The 27,253-nt window shown below is 45.0% G+C and overlaps 1 protein-coding gene across 3 annotated transcripts in view; it reads right to left on the reverse strand.

The window, feature by feature from the left end:
• Window positions 1-2,374: 2,374 nt before the first annotated feature.
• The window catches only part of TOP3B (DNA topoisomerase III beta), a 42,637-nt gene continuing 17,758 nt past the window's right edge, over window positions 2,375-27,253 (reverse strand). Inside the window, exons 1-17 of one of the 3 annotated variants that reach the window (XM_059485077.1) lie at window positions 19,737-19,784; window positions 13,962-14,093; window positions 13,639-13,745; window positions 13,162-13,236; window positions 12,056-12,252; window positions 11,274-11,430; window positions 10,076-10,189; window positions 9,072-9,162; window positions 8,654-8,808; window positions 8,374-8,479; window positions 7,895-8,041; window positions 7,342-7,515; window positions 6,393-6,521; window positions 6,055-6,204; window positions 5,534-5,634; window positions 3,699-3,900; window positions 2,375-2,856 (exon numbers count right to left, since the gene is read on the reverse strand). In XM_059485077.1, coding sequence (XP_059341060.1) covers window positions 2,375-2,856; window positions 3,699-3,900; window positions 5,534-5,634; window positions 6,055-6,204; window positions 6,393-6,521; window positions 7,342-7,515; window positions 7,895-8,041; window positions 8,374-8,479; window positions 8,654-8,808; window positions 9,072-9,162; window positions 10,076-10,189; window positions 11,274-11,430; window positions 12,056-12,252; window positions 13,162-13,236; window positions 13,639-13,745; window positions 13,962-14,088 — 2,514 coding nt within the window. In that variant the 5' untranslated portion in view covers window positions 14,089-14,093; window positions 19,737-19,784. Of the gene's footprint in view, window positions 2,857-3,698; window positions 3,901-5,533; window positions 5,635-6,054; window positions 6,205-6,392; window positions 6,522-7,341; window positions 7,516-7,894; window positions 8,042-8,373; window positions 8,480-8,653; window positions 8,809-9,071; window positions 9,163-10,075; window positions 10,190-11,273; window positions 11,431-12,055; window positions 12,253-13,161; window positions 13,237-13,638; window positions 13,746-13,961; window positions 14,094-14,754; window positions 15,058-19,736; window positions 19,785-27,253 lie in introns of those variants that run through there. The other 2 variants (XM_059485076.1, XM_059485078.1) reach the window with 2 other exon arrangements.

Below are 27,253 nucleotides of genomic sequence, written 5' to 3' on the forward strand. Positions count from 1 at the left end.
AGGGCTGAGAGCGGCGCCGGCCCCTTTAAGGGACGCGCGGGGGCGGGGCCGGGCGGGCGGGGCCCGGGCGGGGCGGGGCCGCAAACAATGCCTGGAATGCGGGGCGGGGCCCCGGGGCCCGCGGCGAGAGGGACGGGACGGGATGGGATGGGATAGAATAGAATGGGATAGGATGGGACGGGATGGGATAGGATGGGACGGGACGGGCAGGACGGGGTGGCCGCACTGCTTTCTGCCCAGAGCAGCTTCTGGTGCTCTCCTTCCACACACACTCTGACCCCAGAGAAGGGCTGAAAGCAGCAGAAAGGAGCACGAAGATGTTTCCTAGAGTTCCTCTTCACTGAGCTCTCCCCGCGCTCAGCACTAATGGAATCCTAGAATAACCTCAGTTGGAAGGGACCATCAAGATCACCCCAAAAATCTCACCATGTGCCTGACAGCACTGTCCATCCCTCCTATGGCTCCCCGTCCAGACCCTTCCCCATCCTCGTGGCTCTCCTTTGCATGCTTTCTTATAGCTTAATGTATTTTTTACATTGCGGTGCCCAAAACTGCACACAGTACTCAAGGTGAGTACTGACCCAGGTGAGTGGCTTTTCTATCCTAAAATACTTACTCTACATTATATTATGAAGAATTACACACCCTGGCAAATCATGTGTGGAGATACACACAAATAGGAAGGGTGCAAAGAAATTTTACAAGCAAAAGTTTGTCTGCAAATAACCAAAGTAAAAGCCATGCTTGGAGGAAGAGGAAAGCATTCCAACCCAGCTGGGAAGCCATGGAGAATGACCAATGCCAGGTTTCCCACGGTTCCAGGATCATCTCCAGGCATTACAGAAATCCCAGCCAGCAGCAGCAGCCAGCTGGGCACACAGGTGTGTTCAGAGCAGCTCCTGGTGTACAAACCAGGCTACAGCTAAGAGAGGACTTGAACAACTGAATCAGTACAAGCACCCTGGAAGCTGTTGTAGTTTATGCCAAGACCTATGACTCCAAGGCACCACATCAATTTGATTTTTAAAACAATGGCATAGTTCCCATGAAAAGAAGCTATTTGCTTCAGCCTGCTTTTACCAGAAAGAACTAAAAAGAACTACAGAAAAAGAAACTTCTACCCATGGTTAGATCTTCTAAGCAGTACTGTAAAACACAGTTCATGTTTGAGCTGTAAGTGTATAAACAAACATTTGATCAGAGGAACAGGCTTGGTGCTGTGGTATTTGGGCTGTGTTCTCTGGTTCAGTAAATGCACACACTTTGCCAACTAAAACAGCAGAGTTATAAATTACCTTTGTAGGGACTTGTTTTACCTCTCTGTTGCCAATGCATCCCATGTCAGGTCACTCTCTGCACATTCTGAGTTGAAATTCAGCAGTCTTTTCTCCTCCCATCTGAACATAACTAGTGCTGAAACTGGTGACACAAACTGTACTTGACCAGATGACCAGACATGCTCAGCCACGAGCCCATGGAAACAAAGGAGAGAGTATTTTATATATTTGTACAATGAGATTTTGCAATGTGGCATCCAGTGCTGCAGTGGTTAGATACAGCTCCACACCAAAGCACGACGACACCCTCCTTTTGACACCAAAACTAGTCAACACTGAAATGACAGTGCCAGGAACAGACAGAACAAACTGTGCTTTGTCAGACATGATCTGCTGTGTGACCACAGAGGAATAAACCAGCATGCATACTCAATCTGTCTTCCAGCAGCAGGAGAAAGTCTCATTTCACTGGGCCCCATTAACTGTGAGATACTAACTTGTCTGTGCAGGCCATAATTTGGGAATCACTGCTCAAGGCAGATATTCCCCTTCACATTTATAATTTCCATTTTGTATGTCTGTTGGCATTATTCACTTATGCAGCAGAATGACAGACTTAAAGCAGCGCTCTTGCTATTGCATATGTAATTTAAAAATCTGACAGCTACTAATCATTTATTATTTTTGAAGATTCAAAGTCAGATGAAGCAAGTCTCATGCCACACTTAAAGCCTATGCCAGCATAACACTGATCTTAATCAGTTCTTATATTCCTGGCACTAGCATTGCTGACAAAGGCCCCAGAAATGTCAGAAGAGACATTCCATTTCCTTTCTATTAGCCACAGTTAACAGTCCAAGCAGACTTCTTGAGTCTCCCTATTGTTTGTGAGCTCTAATTGTATCAATGAATCCCAATTAAAAGCTTAAAGGCTTACTCAGTTACTGACAGATCATCCAGAATAGTTTGTTTTGGGAGCAACCTAAGGTGTTAACCGTTCTAAGAACAGGAAAGCAATGAAACATCAAAGATCCTTAAAAAAGAACTCAAAGAGAAATACATTTTTATAAGAAGTTTATTTTCCTGCTGTGTAGCCATTATACAAAGTAAGCAGCCAGAGCTGCCATTTTGTCCTTGGGTTTCTTTGGGTTGAGCCTTCCTCCAGGTCTCCGGCCTTTTCCCCTTCCCCGCCCCTGCCGCTTCCCCTGTCCCCCACGGTGCATGGGGTGCCTCATGGCCGCGTGTTTCAGCTCCACCAGGTCCTGAAACACGGGGTCACAGAACACACAGCCTGAGTGCTGGGTCTCATCTCCAGGTAGGGGGGATTTGGCTTTGTTAAAATCCACGTCCACGAGCGCTGCCTCGCACAAGTCGCACGTTTCGGGCGACACCCGCACCTTGTGGGCGTTCTCGAAGAAGTGCACGACCACGTTGCATTTGTTGCAGGCCATCTTCCACTTGGGGCCCGAGGTCGAGTCCAGCACCAGAACCCCGTTCTCACACTCCACACACTGCCCAATTCCAAGCATGCTAAGGGAGTGCTGGCACGTGGGGTGGGTGCACTCATTACAGCCCATTCCTGAGGAAGAAGAGTGAAACCACACCGCCCTTCAGCTCACTACCCAGTTTGAAGGAAGTGAGACACAGAAGCCAGAGACACTTGAGAATACTGTACATTTTCTAAATCACTGAAGAATGGAACTGCTCCCAAAATGGCAACTTGCCTTTCACAGTTTCAGAATAATCCCCTGCTGAAAAATTTTCCTGTAATGGTTTTCAGAATTGCCATATACTGCCACTGTACAGTATAGGCAGTTTAGACAGATTAGTGATGAAAACTCATTACATTTTCAATTAAATGTATGGCTCCTGCCTAACTGTTATTTTATACTTGAACTACTCACTGTTGGTCCAAGATATTTTTAATTAAAAGATGGTAATAAAAAGATGCTGAAAAGCTTCAGTGCACTACTTTAAGTCTCAGTCCCACAGTCACTAAACTAACTGCAAAGTCTACCTCTTTTTATGTCCTTTAACAGCTTTTAACATATCGTTTATCTCTATCAGAACATTCCCAAGACCTGGTCTTTGTTTATACTCCTATCCAAGCCTACTCAAATTTGCAAGGCATTAGTATCTTGGTGTCTTTCACTGTATGCTGAGTGTTGTGAAGGTCACCTACAGGGCATGCAGGTAAATTATTTTCTTACTTCTTCAAATAAAAAAAAACCTTCAAAAATTTGTTAACTAATACATTTTGGTCAGTAAGTTTAACATGAATTTTAGGTATCCAGAGCCTAATTTGAACAGCACTTCATACTAAGCAACACTGATTTTAAAACTCCTAAAAAGCCCATTGTATAGACTGTACCTAATTTATTTCAAGTGAGGATGATACCTACATGTTTGCACAGCTCCTACCTTTTTTCATGTCCCTGAAGGGAGGATGGTTGTAACAGTATGGACACAGTGGATAGCTCTTTCCTCTGGACCCAGATGACCACAGCACCAGCTCAAAGTCATCCAGGGGACAACGCAGCTCCTTGTAGAGTTTAATGGTACCATTCTGGGGGAGGCTGTAGGTGTCATCACAGTGAGAGCAGTGCAGGCGACTCGGCTTGGCCTGGAAACAGAACACAAATCTTCTGAGCAACTGCAGGGTCAGCAGAGCTTAAAACTTGCCAATGTGATACCCATTCACAAAAAAGGTGCAAAGGAAGATCCTGGCAATTATAGACCAGTCAGCCTGACCTCTATACCTGGCAAAATAATGGAACAGTTTATATTATGCACCATCATGCAAAATTTGCAGGATGGCCAGGGTATCAGACCCAGCCAGCATGGATTTAGGAGGGGTAGATCATGTCTGACTAACCTGGTCACCTTTTATGACCAGGTAACCCAGCTAGTGGATGCAGGGAAGGCTGTAGATGTTGTTTACTTGGATTTTAGCAAGTCCTTTGACACTGTCTCCCATAGCTTACTCCTAGACAAACTAGCAGGCCGTGGTCTGGACAGGAATACCCTTTGCTGGGTTCAGAACTGGCTGCATGGCCGGGCCCAGAGAGTGGTGGTGAATGGTGTTGCATCCAGCTGGCGACCAGTCACCAGTGGTGTCCCTCAGGGGTCTTGTTGGGGCCAGTTCTGTTCAATATTTTTATTGACGACATGGATGAGGGTTTAGAGTCTTTTATCAGTAAATTTGCTGATTATACTAAATTGGGAATGTGTGTAGATCTGCTAGAGGGACGTAGGGCTCTGCAGAGAGATTTGGAACGGTTGGATGGATGGGCAGAATCAAACGGGATGAACTTCAATAAGTCCAAGTGCCGAGTCCTGCACTTCGGCCACAATAACCCCCTGCACCGATATAAGCTGGGGACGGTGTGGCTGGACAGTGCTCAGGTGGAAAGGGACCTGGGGGTGCTGGCTGACAGTCGATTGAATATGAGCCAGCAGTGTGCCCAGGTGGCCAAGAGGGCCAATGGCATCCTGGCCAGTATCAGGAATGGTGTGGCCAGCAGGAGCAGGGAGGTCATTCTTCCCCTGTACTCGGCACTGGTGAGGCTTCACTTGGAGTATTGTATCCAGTTCTGGGCCCCTCACTTTAGGAGGGATGTTGAGCTGCTTGAGCGTGTCCAGAGGAGAGCAACGAGGTTGGTGAGGGGCTTGGAGTACAAGCCATATGAAGAACGACTGAGGGAGCTGGGGTTGTTCAGCCTGGAGAAAAGGAGACTCAGGGGCGACCTCATCACTCTCTACAACTTCCTGAAGGGTGGCTGTGGTGAGCTGGGGGTCGGTCTCTTTCTCCGGGCGACAACAGATAGAACAAGAGGACACAGTCTCAAGCTGCGTCAAGGGAGATGCAAGCTAGAATTAAGAAGGAAGTATTTTACAGAAAGAGTGGTCAGATACTGGAATCATCTACCCAGTGAGGTGGTGGAGTCATCATCCCTCGAAGAGTTCAAAAAAAGACTGGATGTGGCACTTGCTGCCATGATCTAGTTGAATTGTTAGAACATGGGTTGGACTTGATGATCTTACAGGTCTCTTCCAACCTTGAATTTCTGTGATTCTGTGAAACCCAGCTGGAGCTGCTCTCTGGTTTGTTCCCCAAGGCAAACTCTATCAGCCTTTTTGTTTTAGAAAGGAACTTGTGATGACCACATTTGAACTGAAGTTCAATAATAGAAAAGAAGTTTATACTCAGTGTGCCAGCAAGTGAAATTCCAGTTCAAAGTATGAGGTAAACTGACCTGAATGTACTTCATGAATCGATGGCATTTACCACAGCGAGAAAGGGGTTTGCCTGTGGCAGCCAAGGGTGAAAAAGACACTTCCATCAGTTCATCCATACCTGCAAAAGGAATAATCACACTTAGATTAGAATTCTAGTTCTTAAGAGGAAACTTTGCACAAAATCACCTCTAGACCTGTGAAGAAGTGAGAATGAAAATATTTTACTCACAATGCTCTTCCTTGTCTACAAAGACAAATACAAAGCATTTTGCACTGAGCATGCACAAACATACAGGTTCAGCTAACCTCAAGTTTTCAAAAATTCACCACTGCACAGGCACAAAATAAACCTGAAGTAGAGTTTTGGAGACATGATTCAGTCCACCTCCCTTTGGAGAGCAAATTAATTTGACTGGAAACTTCCAGTCCTGGCACAACTTTTCAGAAAGCCTAAACCTCTGAAAAGGGCCTAATATATAAATATTTTCTATGCAACAACTAAGTAATTGTAGGGAACTTCACATGTAGAAAGTTTTACCTGCAATAGAATCCACAAAATAGTGAAATTTCCTTTTGAAAATGTCAAGGGTGTGCTCCAAGACCTGATGATAATTTGCTTTACCCAGAGCTATTAAGTTGAGTTGCTTCTCTACAGCACTGCGGATTGTAGGAAGAACCAGTTCTGCATCTAACAGGAAACCAGACACAGCAGCAATGAAAGGTCAAAAATGGAGGTAGGAAACCATTCATACCTAAACTGACATCAAAATAAGCATTATTTGAGACAGAAATGTTACTTAGACATTGACATCAGCCGTTGATATAGTAAAGGGAAAGGAAGGGAAGAGGATGGAAAGGGAAGAGCATTTAACTGACCTATTTTGTAATAACCATGAACCAGAACAATGCCAAGGTTTGTAGGCTTCAGTCTCCGACCACTCTCCACTGTGACATAGTTTCGCTGGCAAATGTTGTTAATGTGGACTGGAATACTGGCATCAGTTCCTGCCACACAAAGGAAAACAATATATCCACACTGAACAAAAAAGAGTTTTCAACAAATTACTTGTTTCTGGCTTCTCTGGTTTAATGTCAAATTACAGAGCTCCTAAGACTGCTTAAATTCAGATACCTTCTTACTGTTACCCAACTTCCAGTGCATAACTTCTCCCTCTCTAGTAACTCTGATGTTCCTTTGCAATTCTGGTAAGTCTGAAACATATGGTTTAACCTTAATCCTTTCATCTCTTCCAAGGAATTACTATTGGGAAGACACCTATTCTCAGTTATTTACTCTGGAAAAACACAGTAGAGTAAGAGACTGTGTTTGCTCTGATGGGGCAAATTAATGAAAATACATTAAAATAAACAAGTCAGACTGATAAAGGAAAGTAGAATTGTGGTAAATTGTATAATAGGATACAGAAGGATTACTGAAGAGAGCAAAGCTAAAGCAAGTGTGAAGACAAGAAATCATTCCTAAGAATGAGGAGGTGCTTCCTTCCACACATCAGCTCTTTCTGACAGAGAAGTGACAGGGATGTGTTATGAAAGGATACTGCTTTGGCCAGAAATGTTTGGCCAGAAACCAGAAACTGCTCAAAATAAGGATAAGAAAGGGAAAGGAACGTGGGGGAAGAAACAATCTACCATCTGCTGAGGGGAGCTATGGGCATGGTGGTTTAAAGGGAAAGAGATGATCAGTGTACATATACAAATGAACACTGAGAGCTCATCACTGACACAGACAGTGCAGAGGAGTGACTCAGACTCTGCACTCTTGGTGGAGGTACTGCAGAACAATGGAAGTTATGCAAGTTCCTACCAATGCCATGCTTTTCCATCAGAGTGATCAGTTCTGCTTCTGTCAGGTAATCAGGAGGGCTGGTTTGCTTTTCCAGTAACTTTATTTCACCAACTGGAAAAAGATCTCCTTTCTCACAGTGGGGAAGGCTCTCTTCTAATGGGATGCTGTGCCATGGCATAATTTCTGTGAACCCTGTAAGTAAAGAAACGACTTGCCAGTTTACCATAAAAGTCTCAGTAGTGCTGCTGCATTGTTTTTACAGAGGCCCAAGAATAAACTTCTGCCTTTGTGTAATTTATCCCCTAAAAGGCAGTTACTGTTTGCAAAAAGACTGGTCTTCACACTGGCAAATGTGGCATTAAGTCTTTGAGACTACTACATGAAAAATAACACTTTTTCTATCATAACTGAAATATGAAAATTAGGACAAGATTTGGTCTCTGGTTTTGAGAACTCAAAAAAGTCTTCACAATTGCAATTGTCCCCAGAGCTTCACTTTTATATCCATTCAGTGTATTAATGAGGAAAAAAAATTAATCTGCAGCTAATACTTTCTTCTGATTTGTCTTACCTGGTGAAGTTACCACCTTTCCAACACAGGTAAATCTTTCAGGGCCAATACTGAAGGAAATGGTGGTTTGCAGGTACTTGCAGTCAGCACTGACAGTGGCAATGAAGTGCCGAGTGATGTACTCGTACAGTCGCCACCCGTCTCCACCTGGGGAGAAACAACACCTCAGCCACCAAATATAACCAAACTTCAGCACTTGGGAGCTGCTATTCTGGGACAAATTTCTCCTAGAAACATAGGTATTAGTTGTTTTCTTTTTCTTGGCAGTACTGTAGTCCCAAGGATCAACTGCTGAAGCAGCTCTGAACTTCACTGTCACCAGAAGTTTCAGTGAGGATCAAGTTTGCTCTCTCCTCACTTCTTGCCATTCAAATAATTTTACTTTTTGTTGCATCTCAGTGATTTTGAAACTGGCACCTTACACGTCAAGGGACTGATTTCCTCACACAGTGTCCCAATACTACTGAATTTGCCTGTACCTAATTCTGCTTCTGTTGCAGCTCTCATTGGGGTGATGGGAGGATGGTCTCCTGCATCATGGCCTTTCCTGGGACGATTGATGCCTTCTGATAGCAATACTTTTACCTGGGTGAAGGAAGAAATGGCTTACTCATATCAAATCCATAACAATACAACATAAATAAAAGAAACTAGAGATATTTAAAGTTTCTAAAGGCCTACAGGTCATAATACACCAAGCAAGATCTAGTCTGAAACCGACTAGAGAATGACAGTACAGCTTTTGCTTCATGTACTCACAGTTTCTGCCCAGTAAGGGTTATTGGCTTGTTGTCTCAAACATCCTTTCAGGTCAAAGTTTTCTGGATAATGGGTGGTTTCTGTTCGAGGGTAGCTGATGTAGCCCTGAGTGTACAGACGTTCTGCTATTTGCATGGCATGTTGGGGACCCATTCCTGAGAAGGGACAGGAGAAAACAAAAATCATATACACATCCCTGTGATTATGGTTTGCTGCACCTGGATGTACACCTTACCCAAGTATTTAAATACATTATGATTTGTCCTTTCCATACAATTGATCTTGCCAAACATTTCACTTTTGACAAGCAACTTTCTAAACTTGGTTCTTTGCCCAAAATGATGTATTATTTGTTTTGTTTGAGAAGCCAAAATACTTTGCTTTAAAACAGTGTGAAAATCTGAACTTTTGTACCTACCTAAAGCAGCACTGGCCACTCGGAGCATTTCTACTGTATTCAGAGCCAGTGGTCTCTGCTTCACCTTCTCTTTTTTACTCACAGATTCTACCTAGAAAAGAGCATTTTCACAGTAAAACTTCTGACATTTGGTAAATGCATAATTTTAATAATGTCTATAAATATGTATCATAACGTACCGTTGTCTATTCTTATAATATCTGCTTTGTTCCCTTAAAACAGTAACCACCAGTATATTTTTACTTCAGAAAATCTGACTGAAGATAATTTTGTCAAGTTCTAAATTTAAAGTCTGAAAGTCCCTTTGTGCCAGGACTAGATCAGGTCTGTAACTAACTGAGAACACAGCAAGGCAGCTTATTGCTGTCCTTACTTCCCACTTACCTCAGCAGCTCCTACTTTCAGTGCTACAAGGATTTAGTGCTCATTCCAAGCAACAGTCCTGACTATAAGAATGCAGATTTTTAAAAGCTTCAAGCAGTCTTTGAACCTTGATGTCTATAAGCACTTAAATCCAAACACACTGTCAAACAAGTATTGAACAAAGCAGAGTATAAGTTAATTGGCTATAAAGACTGCACCATACACATAATTAAATATTTAACTGCAGGAATATTGCCCTACACATAATTAAATTCCAATTTATTCAATATCTCATAGGAAATAAGAGGTCTGCTTGGAGACATCTGAACAGTATTTCCTAGCAGGTTTAGTAATGAAGAGTTCCTATCATGAGTGATGAGCATTCCCAAAGTCAATACTAAGAAGAGGCTTCTGCTGAGATGACCACACCAGCACAGTACAATCTAAAACAAAAAAAAAAAATCTCTTGCCTTTTACTCTCATTTACATAAAGCTGAATGAAATAAAAATCAAAATACAGATATTCTACACTCCTTAAAAAACGACCAAAAGTCTCAACACACAGCAAATGAAATATTAAATTGTATTTCCTTTAAATGAAATATGGATCTACTGGCACTTGGATAATATTCTTATCTTACCTTTGCTTCTTTTGCCATCTTTGTTATGTTCAGGAACATTTGAGCAACCTCACGATCAAACACCCTCACTCTATCCCAATCCAAAGTGAGAGAACTGTCTTTTTCAGGGTTCACCTATTGGTCAAAAACAAAAAAAATTAGTTCCCACCAACTTTACTCCTACAAGTGTGAGAATGCATATTCCCAAAAAGAGTCCAGCAAGCAAATCCTAGGACACATAGGATTTGTTAGAACAAATGTAGGACAAACCCACCCCAGGACACCAGTGCCCAAACATGCAGTTTTACTCTTTTTTGGGGGGGCTTTTGTGAAGGGTGGAGCACTTGGGGTTCTGGGGTTTGGGGAATGACCAGAACTATTCCTGACTGAACTGAAATACTGTTCTTGTTTAGTGCTGGGAACAGTAAAGACTGAAATAGGCAGAAATTCAAAGTTTACCATTCTGATTTAGCAGACTCAATTTTTTGTATTAAACTGTAACTAGGTTATGTTTTCAGCCCCATGTACAAAAATTAGTATGAAGTGACCAACATGAGAGAGCACAAACCCCTCTGTAAACAGCACCAAGTGTTTCCTAGCAGGACACAAGACACATCACAACAGATGACAGCAGATGCTAGATTTCACTTTTTTTACTTTTAAAATACAAAAATGGCAAATTTTTACCATTAATCCCTCATGTGCTTAAAAAATCCTTGTGATCACAAGCCATAAAACCCTGTTGGTTTGCTCCCAGAGCTTGGACAGCAGCAAGGCTGTAAAACCACTCCAAGCTGCCAAAGTACTCTGAGGACTCAATTGCCAATTAACACAATGAGCATTTTATTTGCTTTAAAATTCCAATACTCAGCAATGCCAATGTTTGTTGGCAGGCTAATTAATTCCTGGATTCAAATTAACAACAGTCAGTCCAAGGACCCCAGGGAACAAAAGAGCACCGTTTTAAGCAGTTTTTTTGGCAGAATCTAAGCTTAGATGATTAGCACTGAAGAATTCTTATAAGCAGCAGACAATAAGCACTCTAATGCAAAACTGACATCCTGGAATCTGTTCTTGAGAGTGGTGACACACATGTGAACAGAATGAGAACACATGAGTAAACTATAGGCATTGTGAATTCTTGTCAGCAGCTAAGAAATTATGAATGAACAAAATACAAATGCACTTCTTTTGTAAACTCAAGTACTGTAAAACTTACTTTAGCTTGCAACACCCAGTAAGTCTCAGGCTTAAATGACTGGATTTTGTCATGCCTCTCAACACAGAATCCAAGTGTTGGGGTCTGACATGGCCCAAAGGAGATGAGGGAGCTGTCTAAATTCCCATATTTTCCCTGAAAATATTTAGTCTGGAACCTAAGAGAAAGGCAAGGGGAAAAAAAACAAATGAGAAATGTACACATTAATATCCTCATTCCCATGAAAAGCAGAAGTTTTTGTCATCATACATGCACAAAATATGAGTAATCTATAAAATCATTCAGGCATTAGGAAAAGACCATTCTGAGAAATTACAGCTAATTATATATAATCATTTTGCCTCACAAGGAGCTGGAAGGGGACACAGCCAGGACCAGCTGATCCCAGCTGAATAACCAAAGGAATATTCCACATCATGTGACATCATGGTCAGCATATAAAGCTGGGGGAATAAGGAGGAAGGGGGGGAACACTTGAGGTGATGGTATTTGTTTTCCCAAGTACACATAACGGGTGATGGAGCCCAGTTTTCCTGGGGATGGCTGCACAACTGCCTGCCCCTGAGAAGTGGTGAATTAATTCCTCATTTTGCTTTGCTTGTGCAGCTTTTGTTTACCTATTAAACTGACTTTCTCTCAAGCCATGACTTTTCCCACTCGTACCCACCCAGAACTCTTCCCCACTCCAGTGAGTGGTTGGGTGGGGTTAAACCACGAGGGCACAGAGCCACTCCTGAGCCTTTCCAAAACCTGCAGGCTTTGTCTGCAGGCTGTGCTGTCACCTTGTGAAGGCACAGCCAATCCTCAGATCCAGCTCCTGGCGGGCATCCACGGACAGAGCCTCGTTGCGGTTGGGCTCTCCCAGGTGATTCATGGCGTTGCAGATGTCGGTGTCGGTGATGGAACTGAACTTAGCTCTGTAAATTGTCCTCTCCGTGCCACGGGGCTTGTTCATGACAGGCAGAACAGCATCAAGAACCTAAGGAAAATCACAAGCATACTTAAAGAGGATGTGAAGGATAAAGGCTTTCTCTCTAAAGATAAAAAAACATTCTCTACAAAATATTTGTTTCTGTGTCACTGCAAGATGTCATGCCAGTACATTAACTGATATTCCAGAGCAGCATTTGTCCATCCACTCAAAAGCATATGAAGAATTAACAAAACTGAAGGGTTCATTTACTATACAGCAACTGCTGGGGGCAAATCACTATTTTTGGCTAAGGGCAATGACACTCACCAATGCAGCTGCAGCACCTTTTGGTGAACATGTACCAGTGTCTATCTGGGTTTATTCTACTCATTGCTAAGGCACAAGTAATGATACAGGGGTATGTAAAGAACTTACAACAATCACTTCATAAAATGTGTTTCTTTAATCTAAAAAAACCCCTCCAAACAAATACTCTTCATGTAGACTTCTGGGAATAGGATATTTTTTAAAAATCCTAGCCAAGTTTTTGTTCTATGCTGTATGTGCAGAGGCCAAATTTCTGCACTATGCCTACACTTGCAAGCAGCTTCTGTGCTCTAAGGCATCTAGCTGCTTAATAAACAGAAGATAACAGAGATGAAGTTTTACAAGGACATAAAAATAACTACTCCAGCTGTGGAATACAGACCAGTTCTTGAAGCACTGGAATGTTCTAACATTTAAGAGGCCTGATTGTTCTTCTGAGATGAGCAACATCCCTGAAATTCATTTATACTCTTTAACTGACATCTTACAGAGTTAAAAGCATATGAGTTTTTCCACCAAAGCCCTCTATGGCTTTAAAACTTTATTCAACTTTAGTTTGAATTTTACTGTATACTCATAAAACAATGCATTAGTAGTCTTGTCAGACATATATTACGGTGTTGCGAGTCTTAAAAATGGAAACCTTACTTCAAAACAGATGTTTTCTCCTTCCTTATCACAATCCAACCACAAGACAATACAGTCACAGCCTCTTGCCTCCACCTGTGAGAAAAATTAGCACAGTTCTTCAGTATCTCAAAAAAACACCTCCCTCCTCCCTACCTATACATTTCTTTTTCTGGTTTCAGCAGGTGTGTGAAGTGTGAGCAGTAACCAACACAGACTTATTTTAAAGAAGGCATTTATAAGCTGTGCCTTGCACTGGCTGTTAAAGCTAAGCTGGCATTCAGTGCTCCAATTCTGAGAAGCAGGATATCAACTGTCACAAAACTCAGAAGGCAATGGGAAAAGTAAATTTAACAAAGATTTCAGACAGTGTAAGAACAAGAAAAAAAAATTATTTCTACTATGTTAATAAAATAGATCTAACTGTGACAAAGAGCCACTCCCTGGAGGAATTCTTATTTAGGAACATAGAAAATGATAACTCATAAGAAAGAGTACCTGTAAAAACTTCACCATGGTCAGTTTGGGATTAGCTTCTTTCTTTTCTGTGGGAGCTTTGCTGAAAAGTTCTGCTGGATCCACTTTGTCCCAGCTGTTATATTTTCCTGAAAAGCAAAAGTATATTAAGTGGAGCTCTGAAGAAATATTTATAAAACAAACAGCTTTATTTTGCAAAACACTTGGCTTCCAAAATTTCTATGGAAAATTTTCTACACTATCATATATTGCTTTACTGTACACCAAGGCACCTCTCAGCTTTTTCTGAAGTACCTGGCAGCTCTACAAGCCATATTAGTTAAAACATCTGAGCAGGCAAATACCTATGAAATCCAAAGTCATGACGTGACCACACACCGATGTCATCTTGAAGTGGGCACTCTGTCCTATGAAGGACCCGGTGTACTCGTGCACAGAGCAGGCACCGTTGAGTCCCTTGCGAGAGGACATGTTCCCTGTGGAAACAGCATCATAAATATTAATGAGCTAAAAAACCCCAGCTAGTGAAACAAATTGTTTTATGTGAAGTTACATCCCACTTCTCTTAGATCTTACAGCTAGGGTCTTCCTGATCACAAAACTCTATTCATTGATCAAACTTTTATTTAATTAAGTATCAATTCAGGGCTTTCCTAAAGTATATTTCCTCTTCAATTTATCTCCACCAGGCTATGATGCCTTACAAAAATACAGTCAATTTTCTAGATCACACACAATCAATTTATTTTATTTTCCAGATTTATGAAACTTTTACTTCAAAAATCTCAGAACAGCAACTTGCTACTTGACTGGCACTTTCCAGACACCGCTCTAAGGCACTCTAGAGCTACACAAAATATTGAAACTAGATTCCTTTATTCTTGGATTAAACAGGGATCCATAAAACCAATCTGAACGTGATGGGACATCCCGTTCTTTAATGAACCTGTCCGAAGCCACCGGACAGGAGGCTCCGGCCCCAAGACAACCAAGCCGCTGCCCAGGTTGTTTCTCCCCCTCACAGCACTGACAGCAGCCCCGGCAGCTCGCACACATCCCCGAGCTCCGGCCGTGCCGGGAGAGCTCCCCGTGCCGCCGGCTCAGCACCGGGCACCGGCACCCGCCCGCCTCCCCTACCTCTGGAGAGGATCTTGGCGATGGACTGCGCCAGGGACGGCTTCTCCGCCACCATAAGCACGGTCCTCATCTTCGGCCGCTGCGGCGCGGAGCCGCGGGGACGGCCCGGCGGAGCTGGGGCGCGGCGGCTCCCGCGCCTGAGGGGACGGAGCGCAGCTCAGCCCGCCCGCCCGCTCCGGCACCCGCAGCCCCGGCCGAGGGGCACGGCCGCACCCGCTTCCACCCGAGCGCCGAGCACACAGCGCCAACGCCGAGGAGTCGCCGCCCGCCCAGCTCCGCCGGCTCGGCCGCGCTCCGCGCCTCAGCGGGCGGCCATGGCCGCGTCACTGCCGGGTCACGGCGCCGGAAGGCGCGGGCGGCTCCGCAGGGCTGCGGCGGCGCGGGCGGGCGCGGGACACACATACATATACGCACAGGCACATGTGCGGACACACGGACACACACACAGACATACACACATAGACACATGTGCGGACACACACACAGAGACATATACGTACGCACACACGTGGACACACACATTTGCACGCATACACCCCCACACACATATACACGCTCATACAGATACACGTATACACGTATACACACACACACATATATCTTTGTGTATATATATATATATATATATATATATGTATATACTCAGGCACTCATACTTTCTTACATTCAGACCCCTCCCGGGGCGGGCGCCCGCTCGCTCCGGCGCCCCCTGGCGGCGCAGGGCGGCGCGACCCCCCGTGCTCCCGGGGACCGGGCCCGGGGCTGGGCACGGCCGCAGCTCGGGTCACTGACGGTGCCTGACACAAGGACATGGGCACAAGGACATGGGCACAAGGACATGGGCACAACGACATCGCCACCCCTTCCTTCCGAAGCCCATGTGCAAAGCTGTGCCGCGGGAAGCGCTGGTACCGTGCCGTACGGTGCACAGATGCCACCCTCCTTCATCCACACAGATGCACAGAACGTGTATCACCAAACTCCTCTAAGAGAACGCGCACACAAATTGTATCTGCTCTGTTCCAGCGACACGGACCGCTGTGCTTGTGCCCAGTCTGTCACTTAGGTTCCAGTTTCTGTAGACCTGACACACTACAAGGAGTGTCGGACACTGACAGCATCTCCTTCAATGCAAATAAATTCACCTTAGGAGTCTTAAGAGCACCTGGTTCCCTTGCACCCCAATGAGATAATGGAAACAATATTTAATGGTTCTTGAAAAAGTGCGTTTTTTACACATTAAATTTTAGTTGAACGTTGATGTCTCTCTTAGGCAGAAATACAAAGAAGATAAAAGACAGTGGGAAGAGAAGGTTCAGACCAGGCAGAACACACACTTCCCTCATCCCACCTTTCCCCAGGCAGAAGGCAAGGGCTGCCCCAGGGGATTTTGCCCCTAGGAGCTGCAGCTCCTTCCCCCCTGAGTCGTGGAGGGGCTCTTTGCCCTGTCTGTGGCTTCCTGGGGATGCTGGGCCCTGTTAAGGACATTTGGTCAGTGGGCTCAAGCTATTTCCAACCTTTCCCACAGCTTTCAATTCTTCCATACATCCTGAAATCTGTCAAGGGAAGAGCTAAAGAGGGAAGCCCCAAGTTGATGGATTTTATAAGCACTTTGTGGAAGAGCTCATCTCTCTATTTTTACCCCTGTGGCTGTGCATCGATCGTTGCCAATGTTTATAGCACTTTTCCCAGAGCTGCTCAGTACCATACAAACCCAAAGAGAAGAGATTGGGAAGCAGCCAGGATCAAGATGTATATCAACCTCATGCTGTCTGAAATAAAAAGGAACTAATTCACCTTCCATTTGATTAGTAGACAATTAATAGACATTGAAGTTGTTAGCGAAAGGAAAAATCAAAACAAACCCAGGTCTTTTAATTCTTTGGCAATACTAAAGTTAGAGCATATTAAAAAAAATGTGTTCTGCTGTTTCAATGCCTGATTCCCTTTGACATCTGGGGAACATCTGGAACAATCAGGATGCAAGTTAAAACCAAGTCTTCAGATATGTCAGATACATATTTTTTAATTTCCTCTGGTAAAAGCCCTCTACAAAATCCAACCTTCCTTTTTTCTTTGAATGCTCAACGAAACATGAAATTTCAACTCGCGTTCACCCGGGAAAGCACGGTCGGGGCTCTCCCCCACGTGGCCGAGGGACTCCGGGCTCTCGGGAGTCCCCGCGCTCCCCTGGGCTGGCGCAGACGCGTGCGGCTGCTCCCTGCGGCCGCACAGAGCTCCCCGCAAGAAGGGATCCCGCGGCCGGACACCTACGAGCCCCGCGGGGCCACCGGGACACACAGTGGCTTGAAGCGCTTTGAAAATTGTCCGGAAAGCCTCACCCCATTCCGAGCCCTCCGGCACGGAGCGCGCCAGTCCCGGCGGCGCGGGAGGGACCGGGACAGACCGGGAGCGGGACCGGGAGCGGGCCGGGCCGGCCGCTGGGGGGCGCTGCCGCCGCAGGAGCCGCCCAAGGGCCCCGGGGCGCGGCCGCGCTCGGCGGGGACGGGCGGGGACCCGCGCTGCCATCGCTGTCACCGCTGTCACACACCCCACTGCTGCCACCGCTGTCATCCATCCCACCGCTGCCACTGCTGCCACCTCTGCCACCCATCCCACCGCTGCCACTGCTGCCACCCATCCCACCGCTGCCACACACCCCACCGCTGCCACCGCTGTCATCCATCCCACCGCTGCCACTGCTGCCACCTCTGCCACCCCCATCCCACCGCTATCACCCCTCACTCCGTTCCCCCGGCTCAGCCCCGGTGCTCTCGCTCCGCTCCGAGCCGCAGCGTTTCCCCGGGGATGGGCTCCCGCCCGCTGCGCCAGCCCGGGGAGCCCCGCGGAGCCTCGCTCACTCCTCGCAGAGGCTCTGTGCTACTGCCAGCCCAGGCTTGGCCGCCCTGTACTCAGAAGTGCTTCTCACCATACTGAAAAGGCTCCAAAAAGACATCCCCAGCCCCATGGCAAGCACCCTCATTTCCACAGGAGAAACTCCAGGGAGAAGAGTCTGTGTTTGTCAGCACTGCAGCTGCTCACAGGGCTGGGGCAGGCTTCATCCAGGACCACTGACACCCCATCCTTACTTCATCCAGCTCTGGCTGGTGTTCCTTCACTTTTCCTTTGAAGACCTGATGTCTCTCCAGCTATACCAACAGGGCAGAACAATGAAACCCCCAAATAAGCAGACTCTCCTGTGGTTTTCTCAAAGAAAATGAAGTTTCTAGGTTTAAATAATTAGCATTTTGGTTTACAAAAACATGGTAAGTGTTTCAAATCAAGAAACCACCATTCTGGTTAAGCACTTTGCACACCGTGGGCACTTCAGCCTCACCAGTCCTGCTGCCTTTTTGACTCCGAAGTTTTTCAACATTAATTTTCCCCCAGGTTATTCCAGTGCACTGTTATTTAAGCAGTCAAACCCCTCACCCTGACTGAGACATTCATGTTTCATTTGTCCATCAGAAGACCTGAAGGATTAAAGCCCTGGTCCTCCTTGCTCTGCATTGACTCACTGATTTGCTTCAGTAACTTGCCTTGCTTCCTCCTCTCACTTCAGGACTCAAGTAGTAACTTCCCTCTTCAAGGATGCTGTTCTGATCTATGCATAGAGCTCACTTTGAGAGCAAGATAGAAAAAGCTGCAGAAATATCATACTCTCTATTGTAGTGAGCATGATCATTCCTGTTTCACCTCCCTGGGCTCATTCTTGACCTTAGAGTAACTTTTCCCTGTTTGTTTCCAAACACACTTGAAAAGATTGTCATGAAATTAATAAGTATTGACAGGAGGGTCAGACAGGCAAAGCCACATCTGGATGGATACCACAGACATTAGAAATTATTAAAATGCAGGTCAGATTATTAAAATAGCTTTTTTCTTTAAAAAATACCAAAAAAACTAAATAAGAACTATGAGGCCACAAAAATGTGCCTGAAATCTTGACTACAAATCTGGGCTCCAGATACTTCAGTGCTGGGGAGAAGGAGACAAAGTTCCTACATACAAAGCAACACCAGCATGTGAAGTGTTGTTTCATGCTGGAGTGAAAGTTATGCTTGTGCCCTTATAAAAACTTTTTTCTTTAAAACAGCTTTGTATAATAGGAGGGACAGAAAAGGGTGAATGCTGGTGAAACAGGATATTGCTGGGACAGGCACACACGTGGCACACAACACATCATTGGACCTTGACTGTTGACAGTTGTCCTGTCAGAGCCCCAGCCCTGCTCTGGCAGAACAGACTCTCATGTGCCCTGGCCCTGCTGTGCCTGCACTGGATATTGACCATATTTGCAGTTTCAAAGTTCTTGTTCAAGTGATAGAAAAATCTAGATAACAAAAGAGCATGCCATTAACAACCTCACTGCCAAAAAATAATACCTTAGATGTGAGCAAATACATAATTTGTAATTCATAACCATACAGAGAGGTTTAGACATCACAATGTTTACTGTCTATCTCACTATTCATGTCTCTGCTTTCTAAATATCTAAATTGTGTAAATTAGAGTTGAGGTAAATTCTTGCCTGTCACTTTGCAGAAATAACTTCATTTTGAATAGCAGTTTTTATTGTGTTTGGAATTTGGAATTTCTTCTTTGAATTGCATTGAATCCTCTGTGCTAAGGGCCAGCTGAATCCAGCTGGAGCCAGCCAAAATCTCATCTTTGCCTGAGTTTCACATCTCACTCATCACATATTTTCATATGTTCTTTCCTTCTTGTTGCAACCACCTTTTCTTATGGCTTTTCTCTACCCCACATTTTTGAAGTTAAAATGATCGAAACAAGTGCACTGCTCTTTCTTTGGAAGGACCACCCATCTGCCCTCAGGTCTAGGAGCTTGCTGAGGTTGAAGTAGCTGTGAAAAAAATTAAGGACCAGCTTTAAAAAAAAACCAACCCAACAAACCCTGAGACCTCTCAATACAAGAAACCTGTCAGAATGCAGTTCACAATTACAATGCAGTTAAATTATACCTGCATGAGAAGTTTATATGGCCTCTTCCTTCTGCTGGCTGACTTTGCCATCCAGCCTAATCCCAAGATTTGTAAGTTGTGGGGTTGCTGCTTCCCTGCTTGTGGCCCTGGCCCTTGAGCTGTGAGTTGATTTTGCATTATACATTCTGAGCTGACACCCACGCTCGTGCTGAAGTCCAAATTTGCCTTGCATCTGTGCTGTTTGGAGGTTGCTTTGGACCTGGATCCATGCCACAGCTCCCTCAGCACCAGCTCCAAGCACACACACAGTCCAGGGAAAAGAGCCCCTCTTGTCAACCCACCCAGTTGCTTGTGATAAACCTTTTACTGCACTCCTACAGGAAACAGCTCTGCCCTTGCTCTGTAAATAGGAAGTAAAACCAAAAAGCACCTGGGTAGAACTGGCAGAGAAGAAGGGGTTTGACATTAGGTGTTGGAAACAAATTGTCCTGCTTTGCAGCTCTAGCCAGCACGTTGGGGTGTGTGTTGCTACAAACTGGCTTCAAAATCCTCCCAGATAAAGCCTGCAGAGCTCAACACCTTCCTCCTGAGGTGTTACCTGCGATCTACACTGAGAAAGAGCCCCAAATATTGCCTCCTCCTGTAAGGCTCATGCCAGTGCCTGCCCAGCCCTGACCTGCCTGCACATTTCTGCCCAGTCCCAAGGCACCTCCATCCTTCCTGGGTCTTTTTTCCTCACTTCACAACAATTCTGAACTGCAGCACAGTGAAGCAGCTAAACAGGGAGATCTCTCAAGCCTAAATTGCTGTGAGTTTGATTAACAGAACTGCTGCATTGTGGCTCTGGCTTGCAGCAATGTTGGCACTTTTTGAAACGCATCCTATCCATGTTTTACTGCAACAATGAAAATCTCTTTACCTGTTTTTTTTTCTACAGATGAGGCTACCTAACTCCACCTGGATACTAAAGGCTGTACAACCTCCATTCAGACTGTCTTCAATGAGTTTGTTAGCCCATAAATAACATCAATCAGCAGTTGTTTTTGAGGTAGGGAAGTAACTTGACAGATTCTTTCAAAGGAGAATTAGATTCCTGATTATCTGTGACCTTGCGTGTTTCAGAATCATTACAGCCATTACAGGACATCACTTGTCTTTACTTTGACTGTTCCTGCTTCCTTTGCATTCTCCAACATTTTTCCTATTGATTTTCAAAGAAACTGATGGGGTCACGCTGTGGCCCTCAGCAGACACGAATGCTTAGTGCCTCCAGCAGCTCATAATCAGCACGTGGAATGAAAAGCCATCTATCGCAGGAGCAGCTCAACTCTGCATCCCTGCCTGGGAGACTGAGGCAGAAACAACGCCCATGGAGGGACCTTGCCAGTTAGGGCAATTGCCTGGAAAATGGGCTAACACCCAGGGGAACTGCTGGGATAATTCAGCCTTCCTGGGACTCTCCTGATTGTGCTGCAGTTAAAGCAATGCCCTGCGAAAGCGACGCTCAGGCACACAGCCCATATTTTCACAGATTTCCCAATTGCCTGCCACAGGCACTTGGCAGGAGTAAGAGCCGGAGCTCTTGCAACAAAACCTGAGCAGAGCAGAGAGCTCAGTGCAGGGACAGGGTGGTGTGACTGCTCCTGAGTATTTTGAACCCACTGTCATGTTTGCAGTGTGGTAGCTCTGGAGGTGTTTAATGCACAGCCTGCTGCCACCGTGGTATCACCCAGAGCCCAGGGCAGGGAGCAGGATGAGCCAGTGCAACGTGGGTTTTACACATTTACTGACTCTGAACTCCACCTGAAATCACAGAGCAGCCAGCTGTCATGAACACTTCCATGGGAGGTGCCTGAGGTAATTTTTCCATAGTTTTCAGAGTAACCCAACATCTCTGCAGAATTGTCTGGAAAATACTGTGTGTGACATGCTCATTTTTAAGCCTCCATGGGTGCTGTGGTGGAAGGGGTTAACTGGGCGAGAGGCACGGGAATTCTGGAGACTTTTTCAGATACCTGGGGTACCTTGGGCTCCGAAATGTTGACCTCTGACTCTCTAAGTTTATCAGCACATTCACTAATCAGGGGTGTTTAATGGAACAGCCACATGGATTCCTGACATTCTTGAGACGCTATGACCCTGTCAGTTGTATGAAGACTGAAAGTCTCTTGCTTTTGAACTCACTAGAGTTTGCACTGTCTTAGAAGCCTTTGATAAATACTTGCTGGATTTCTTACCTAGCTGCTCTAATCTGCCCAAGGTCATCATTCCAGGAAAAAAAAAGGTTTCATTTTGTGGGCATTCATCACTTAAATTGATCGAATTAATGCTTTCTCTAATTCCAGAATGGTAAAGAGCGCTGTGTGTCATGTTTTAAAAAAACCCAGCAGATAAAAGGTTTATTTTCCTGTTATATATGAGGGGGTTTGTGTTCACTGTCAGTCTCTAAAGACCAGCAAAAAACAAATGTAAAATGTTTTTCCATGAAAAAACCCTAACATTACTGAAACAGATTTCCCTCAAGTACCCACAGGTTTTATCAACAGTGTCCATGTGCATGTTTTTCCTTCACAGTTCACACCAGAGAGTTTAAGCACAAAGACCTGGATTCAGTTACAATCAGAGACCCAGGCCTGGAGATGTGATCCAAGCCTTGTCCAGAATTTAAAAAGACCCAAATTCAAATGGGTTGAATTCACCATGAATGAGATATCCAAGTCACTTTCAAAAATTAAGCTGGAATTTAGCTGTCACTTTGAACATATTTAAAATTTTCCCTCAAGTCCAGGATTCAAACATAATAGCAAAGGCCAAGAAGAATGGTTTGAATTTTGAGCAATATTCTTTTTTTTTAATTTCTTGTGGATAAGCTCCATACAGGGCAAACCTTGCTGGGCCAGATAAGACTAGATAACTCATCAGTGTAAAAAAGCCTCGTAATCAGGGTGCTGGCAACAGGCAAAGAAAAGAGGTTGGAAATGTCAAGAGTTAACAGGTGACTTGATATGGATAGCAGTCTCTGCTATGAGGCTTTTAAAAGCAAACAGTTCACATAATTTATAAATGGTTTCATAGGAAGACTCACATTTATCCAAGAGGCCATGCCTCAGCATAGCAGACCTCCCAGGAGACTTTTCAGATGATTCTTCCTTTATCAGCCCCATTTTATTACTCCTAGTTCTATTCTTCTGCTGTTTTTCATCATATCTCTTGATATTTTTAAACTCATCACCTACTGGCAGTTTGTCATTAGGGTACATTGTTCAGCTGAGCTACACACCCTTATTTTGAAATGGGCAACAGCAAGAGCCTGACCCTTCCCAGGGCAGGGGAAAAGCACATGAAAAGAACAGAGGAGGTCAGATCCTGAGCACGGTGGGAGCTGAGGTGCTGCTGTTAAGGCAGCATTGAGTAAAAGCCTCTGACTTGCAGGCTGCCAGAACAGTCACCCGTGGTTCCACAGACACCATCCTCTGCCTGTTGGCCTTTCCCTGATGTTGTGAGGAGCTGGGGAATGGGGACACACAGTGAACAGGTTTAGATCCCCTGAACCTGACCCAGTACCCAGGCAGACTCCAGTTCACCCGTGGTGCAGCACAGCTACCTCGTGTTTCCTGGTGAGCCTCCTTACGTGGGCTCAAAACCTTGGAAGAATTTTGTAGCATTCTTGTTCTCATTACCTCTCCTGACCCAGCAAATGGGGGGCAGGATGGGAATGATCTTTGTATCTAGGTCAGATCCTAATATTTTTTTCCTTTACTGAAGAATCACTCCCTCCTTTTTCCTCTAGTTTAGATTTGCCTTTCAACTCTGGTTTAGTCCTTGTCTGTCATTCTCTCCTGCCCTCTTCAGCCCAGGGCAGAATCATTTGTACTAACAGGATGGCACTTTTCTTCATTTTCTGTCTCACACATTTCTTTTTCACCCCATCTATCATATCCCCACATTTGACTGATGCAACACAATGAGATGTTTAAAACCACTGAAACTGTGCAAACAAATTTTTTTTTTTTCTTCCTGGAGGAAAGAAAGTAACTGGGGACTCACTGATGTAAAACTCACTTTTGCTAGTGGGACTCACCTGTCTCCAGTCTCATGTCCCTCTGGTCAGTGGAGCAGGTATAACCACTCTATTTCTGTCCAGCAGCAGCTTCACCCAGTACAGAAATCTGGTGCTGGGCACAACTCTGCTGCCTGACTCGTCACCCTGCTCTGGACTGGATTGCTGTGAACACAGCATTCACAGCTGCCTTTCCAAGTGACTTGGTCCTGTCCTTGCCCACAGCTTCCCTGGCTCTTACCCCATATATTATGTATAAACTCATGGGAAAACCTCCTCTTTGGAGCCTTGGTTTTCCCTTGGGTAAGTGTCAGTCCAATGCACTAACTATAGCTGATAAAACCCTGGCACACACCACACAAAGCTTTGAGCAAAGTAAAATAAAGTCACAGATTTAACGAGTATCAAAATAAAGCTAAAAAAAAAAGTATGACAGTACAGGAAATTGCAGAGCAATGGCAACTACAGGAGGAAAGCAGGAGAATATCACAAAGGCCCTGAAAGTCTGCAGAGGCCAGACAGACACATGGCTCTTCCTGACCCCTCTCTCCTGACAGAAGGGGGAAAGCTCTCCTCCTCCGCTCTGCAGGGGCCCAGCCTGCTGTTAGCCACCCGTTTTGAACTACTACAAATACATTAATTTAGTCAGCTAGAGAGAAATAAAGCTTTTGAGAGAAGCAGCAAATAAATCACAGAAGCCCCATGTATAAAAACCAGGCAGCATGACGTGACACCTCCACACAGGGCAGCTGTGACCTGTGTTAATCTGCCCAGGCTCTGGCACTTGAAAAACACCAGTGAGAAAACTTTAGAGACAACAAACTCATACAAGAACTGCTGCTACAAACATCCTCCTCTATCTATCCCTCCTCAGGAAGGGGCTGGCAGGGCAACCCCAAGGCTTTTCTTCTCCTGCTGTGCTTGTGGACTCTGATGAGCAACAAGCAGTCGAGCCAGGCTGTGGGCACACAGCCTTTCCCAGCTGCTGGTGTCTCAGCTGAGAGCTAGGTTTCCTGGTTTGCCCTCATTTCTCATCTCCACAGCCTCCTCCTGACTTTTAGAGATTATTGCTGTATAAGAGCTGAGCATCTTGTGTGGCATTCAAGAGGAGATGAGTTAGTTTCAAGCAGCAGAGCTTTGCTGAGCTGACCTGGCTCTTCTAAATCAGACTGCGCCATAAAGGGAGCAATCAACTCCAGCAAAGGAAAGGACAGCAAGCAGATTAGAGCTGGGGAAGGCTGGAAGAGGAATCAGACAGGGGATGAATCTACAGACACAACAGCTCAGAGAGTCCTGGCTGCCAGACCTACACTCTTCAATCAACAGAGACAAGTAGGTCCCATATTTTGACCAGGTACTTATTTGCTATTGCAGTTTCTTTGGTGTGTGTGTACAGGGAGGTGACAGTGCCAATCAGCAGGCAGGAGAGATGGTCAGCTTGGACCTCATCCCACCACTTAAGAAATGTGTGGCAGACTGGGAAACCTGCAGGGAAGCCAGGGAGTGCCCCATCTCATCCCTCTCTCAGCTTGTCCTCCAAGAGTGGGTTCTGCTCTCCTGGCTGTATGCTGAACCCTTAGTAATACTGAAGAAGTTCTGAGGTTTATTCTTTCACATTTGTCCTTTCCTTCCTTGCTCATTTTAGGGAAGGAGCAAGAAAGTAAACTCTAGGCAGTGTGTGTAACCTGCCAGTCCCTAAGAGGCTGAATATCTTTCCACTCACATGACTGTTACTGATTTGAAACTCTTGGGCAAATTGCTCATTTCTGACAAAGCCAGTGTCATGTTAATATACCTCTGCTAAGGCTGCAGGGTACTTTGCCTACTGATGAAATTTTGCTCAAGCTTAAATGAACAATTTAGCTGAAGTGAACAGTTGGTCTCATGCTTCACCTGCAGAAGTGCTCTGAGCTCTGAGGCTCCCCTTTTGCTGTGGCTCGCTCCCCACCTGTGTTCCTTGTGTCTGCTGCTCTGTTAAACTGGACTTTGAAGACTTTGAGACTTTGAAGTAGACAAAGTGATAGCTGGGAACTTCAGTCACTGCCCAACAGTTGGCACTGGTGGAAAGCACCACGATCTCAGTGGCTCCCAGCAGAGAGGAAGCTCAGCCACAGGATGGATGCCTGGGCCCAGCTGTGCACTTGAAGGCAGAGGCTGCTTGCACAGCTCCTCTGCTCCAGCACCTGCAGAGCTCTCCCTCTTTTGCTCCTTGGACAAGAAGTTATTTTTGGCTGTGTTTTGCTATATTAAATATTAGCTCTAGGCTTTCCCCTATGTACCGTGTAATCCTGTTCTGTGTGGGCTTTATATATTGTTCTTTTGACATTATCACTATTGCATATTAATAAATTAAACTTTCGATTCCTGTTACTCTCTTGGGCCAATGTATATTGCTAGGGGGTGAAAAGAAGGGATTAAACTGGCTTACAGTGTTCTGCTCTTGTACCATGTTACAGCAGACACATAAGAAGGATCAAGGAGCTTTCTTGGCTCAGAATTGTTATATTAATAGCAGAATTGTGGGGTCATAATTTTTATTGCACTCTTTTAATAAGCTATTGATGCAGACATTTTACACCTATGGGAAAATATAATTATGCTGGCACTGTAACACTGGATATTCTTAGCAGAATATCACAAGAAATTAAGAGAAGAATGAGTCTTCAGTTATGTTGAATGAAGTTTTAACAAGCCTAGTGGGGAGTGAAGGCTCAAGATAGAGAAAGAGGAGTAAAATCAGCCTGAATGTCTCTAAGTTTGGGCTTTAAGTTACTAATAAGCAGAGCCATTGGGGAGCTGGTGACAAACTGACCTCTCCTGAACTCCTCAATAGGAACGTACACAGGTGCACCATGCGATGCTGCACACTCAACAAGCCCCAAAAATAAAAATGCACTGAGAAAAGCCCCCTGTAGGGTACAGCTTATGCTGGGGCTTGAAGCTCTAACACTGTGTTGCATCTCTACCTTATAAAATGCAGTGTTGTGTGCTGGAAAGGTGAGGCAGAAAATGAAACAATGCCAGATGCAAGAGCCCCATCAGCCAGTTCAAAAATAAGGGAAAAGTTGAAGCTGACTAAAAGATTGTCCTTGAGGTGGGGTTTGATGAGGTAAAAGATATTAGATACTCTATGAGAGTTCAAATAAAAAGCAGAATGACAGGGTTGAAAGCCACAAATGAGGAGAGGCAGAAAGCTCTGAGATGGGCAACTACTCTCTGTTAACTCCCACACACCAGAGGAGCCAGTGCTCATCCAGATGTTCTGCAAGCACAGCCTCTGTGCAGCCACCTCCACCTCCTCAATTGAAAAAAAGAACAAACAAAACAATGGAGCTGAAGCCGCATCCCAGAAATCCCACACCCTGTTTGGCTGTAGCAGGGTGTCTGCTGGAAAAGGTGACTTGTTTTAAACATATTTGATAGTTCCTACAGCCGTTCTTACTCCAGTTTGGTTTATGCTCAAGTAACAAACCCCACAAAAGCCCTGCATCTGTGC

This window comes from Ammospiza nelsoni, chromosome 18 (assembly GCF_027579445.1).
Source record: "Ammospiza nelsoni isolate bAmmNel1 chromosome 18, bAmmNel1.pri, whole genome shotgun sequence".
In the NCBI taxonomy this organism is placed as follows: Eukaryota; Metazoa; Chordata; class Aves; order Passeriformes; family Passerellidae; genus Ammospiza; species Ammospiza nelsoni.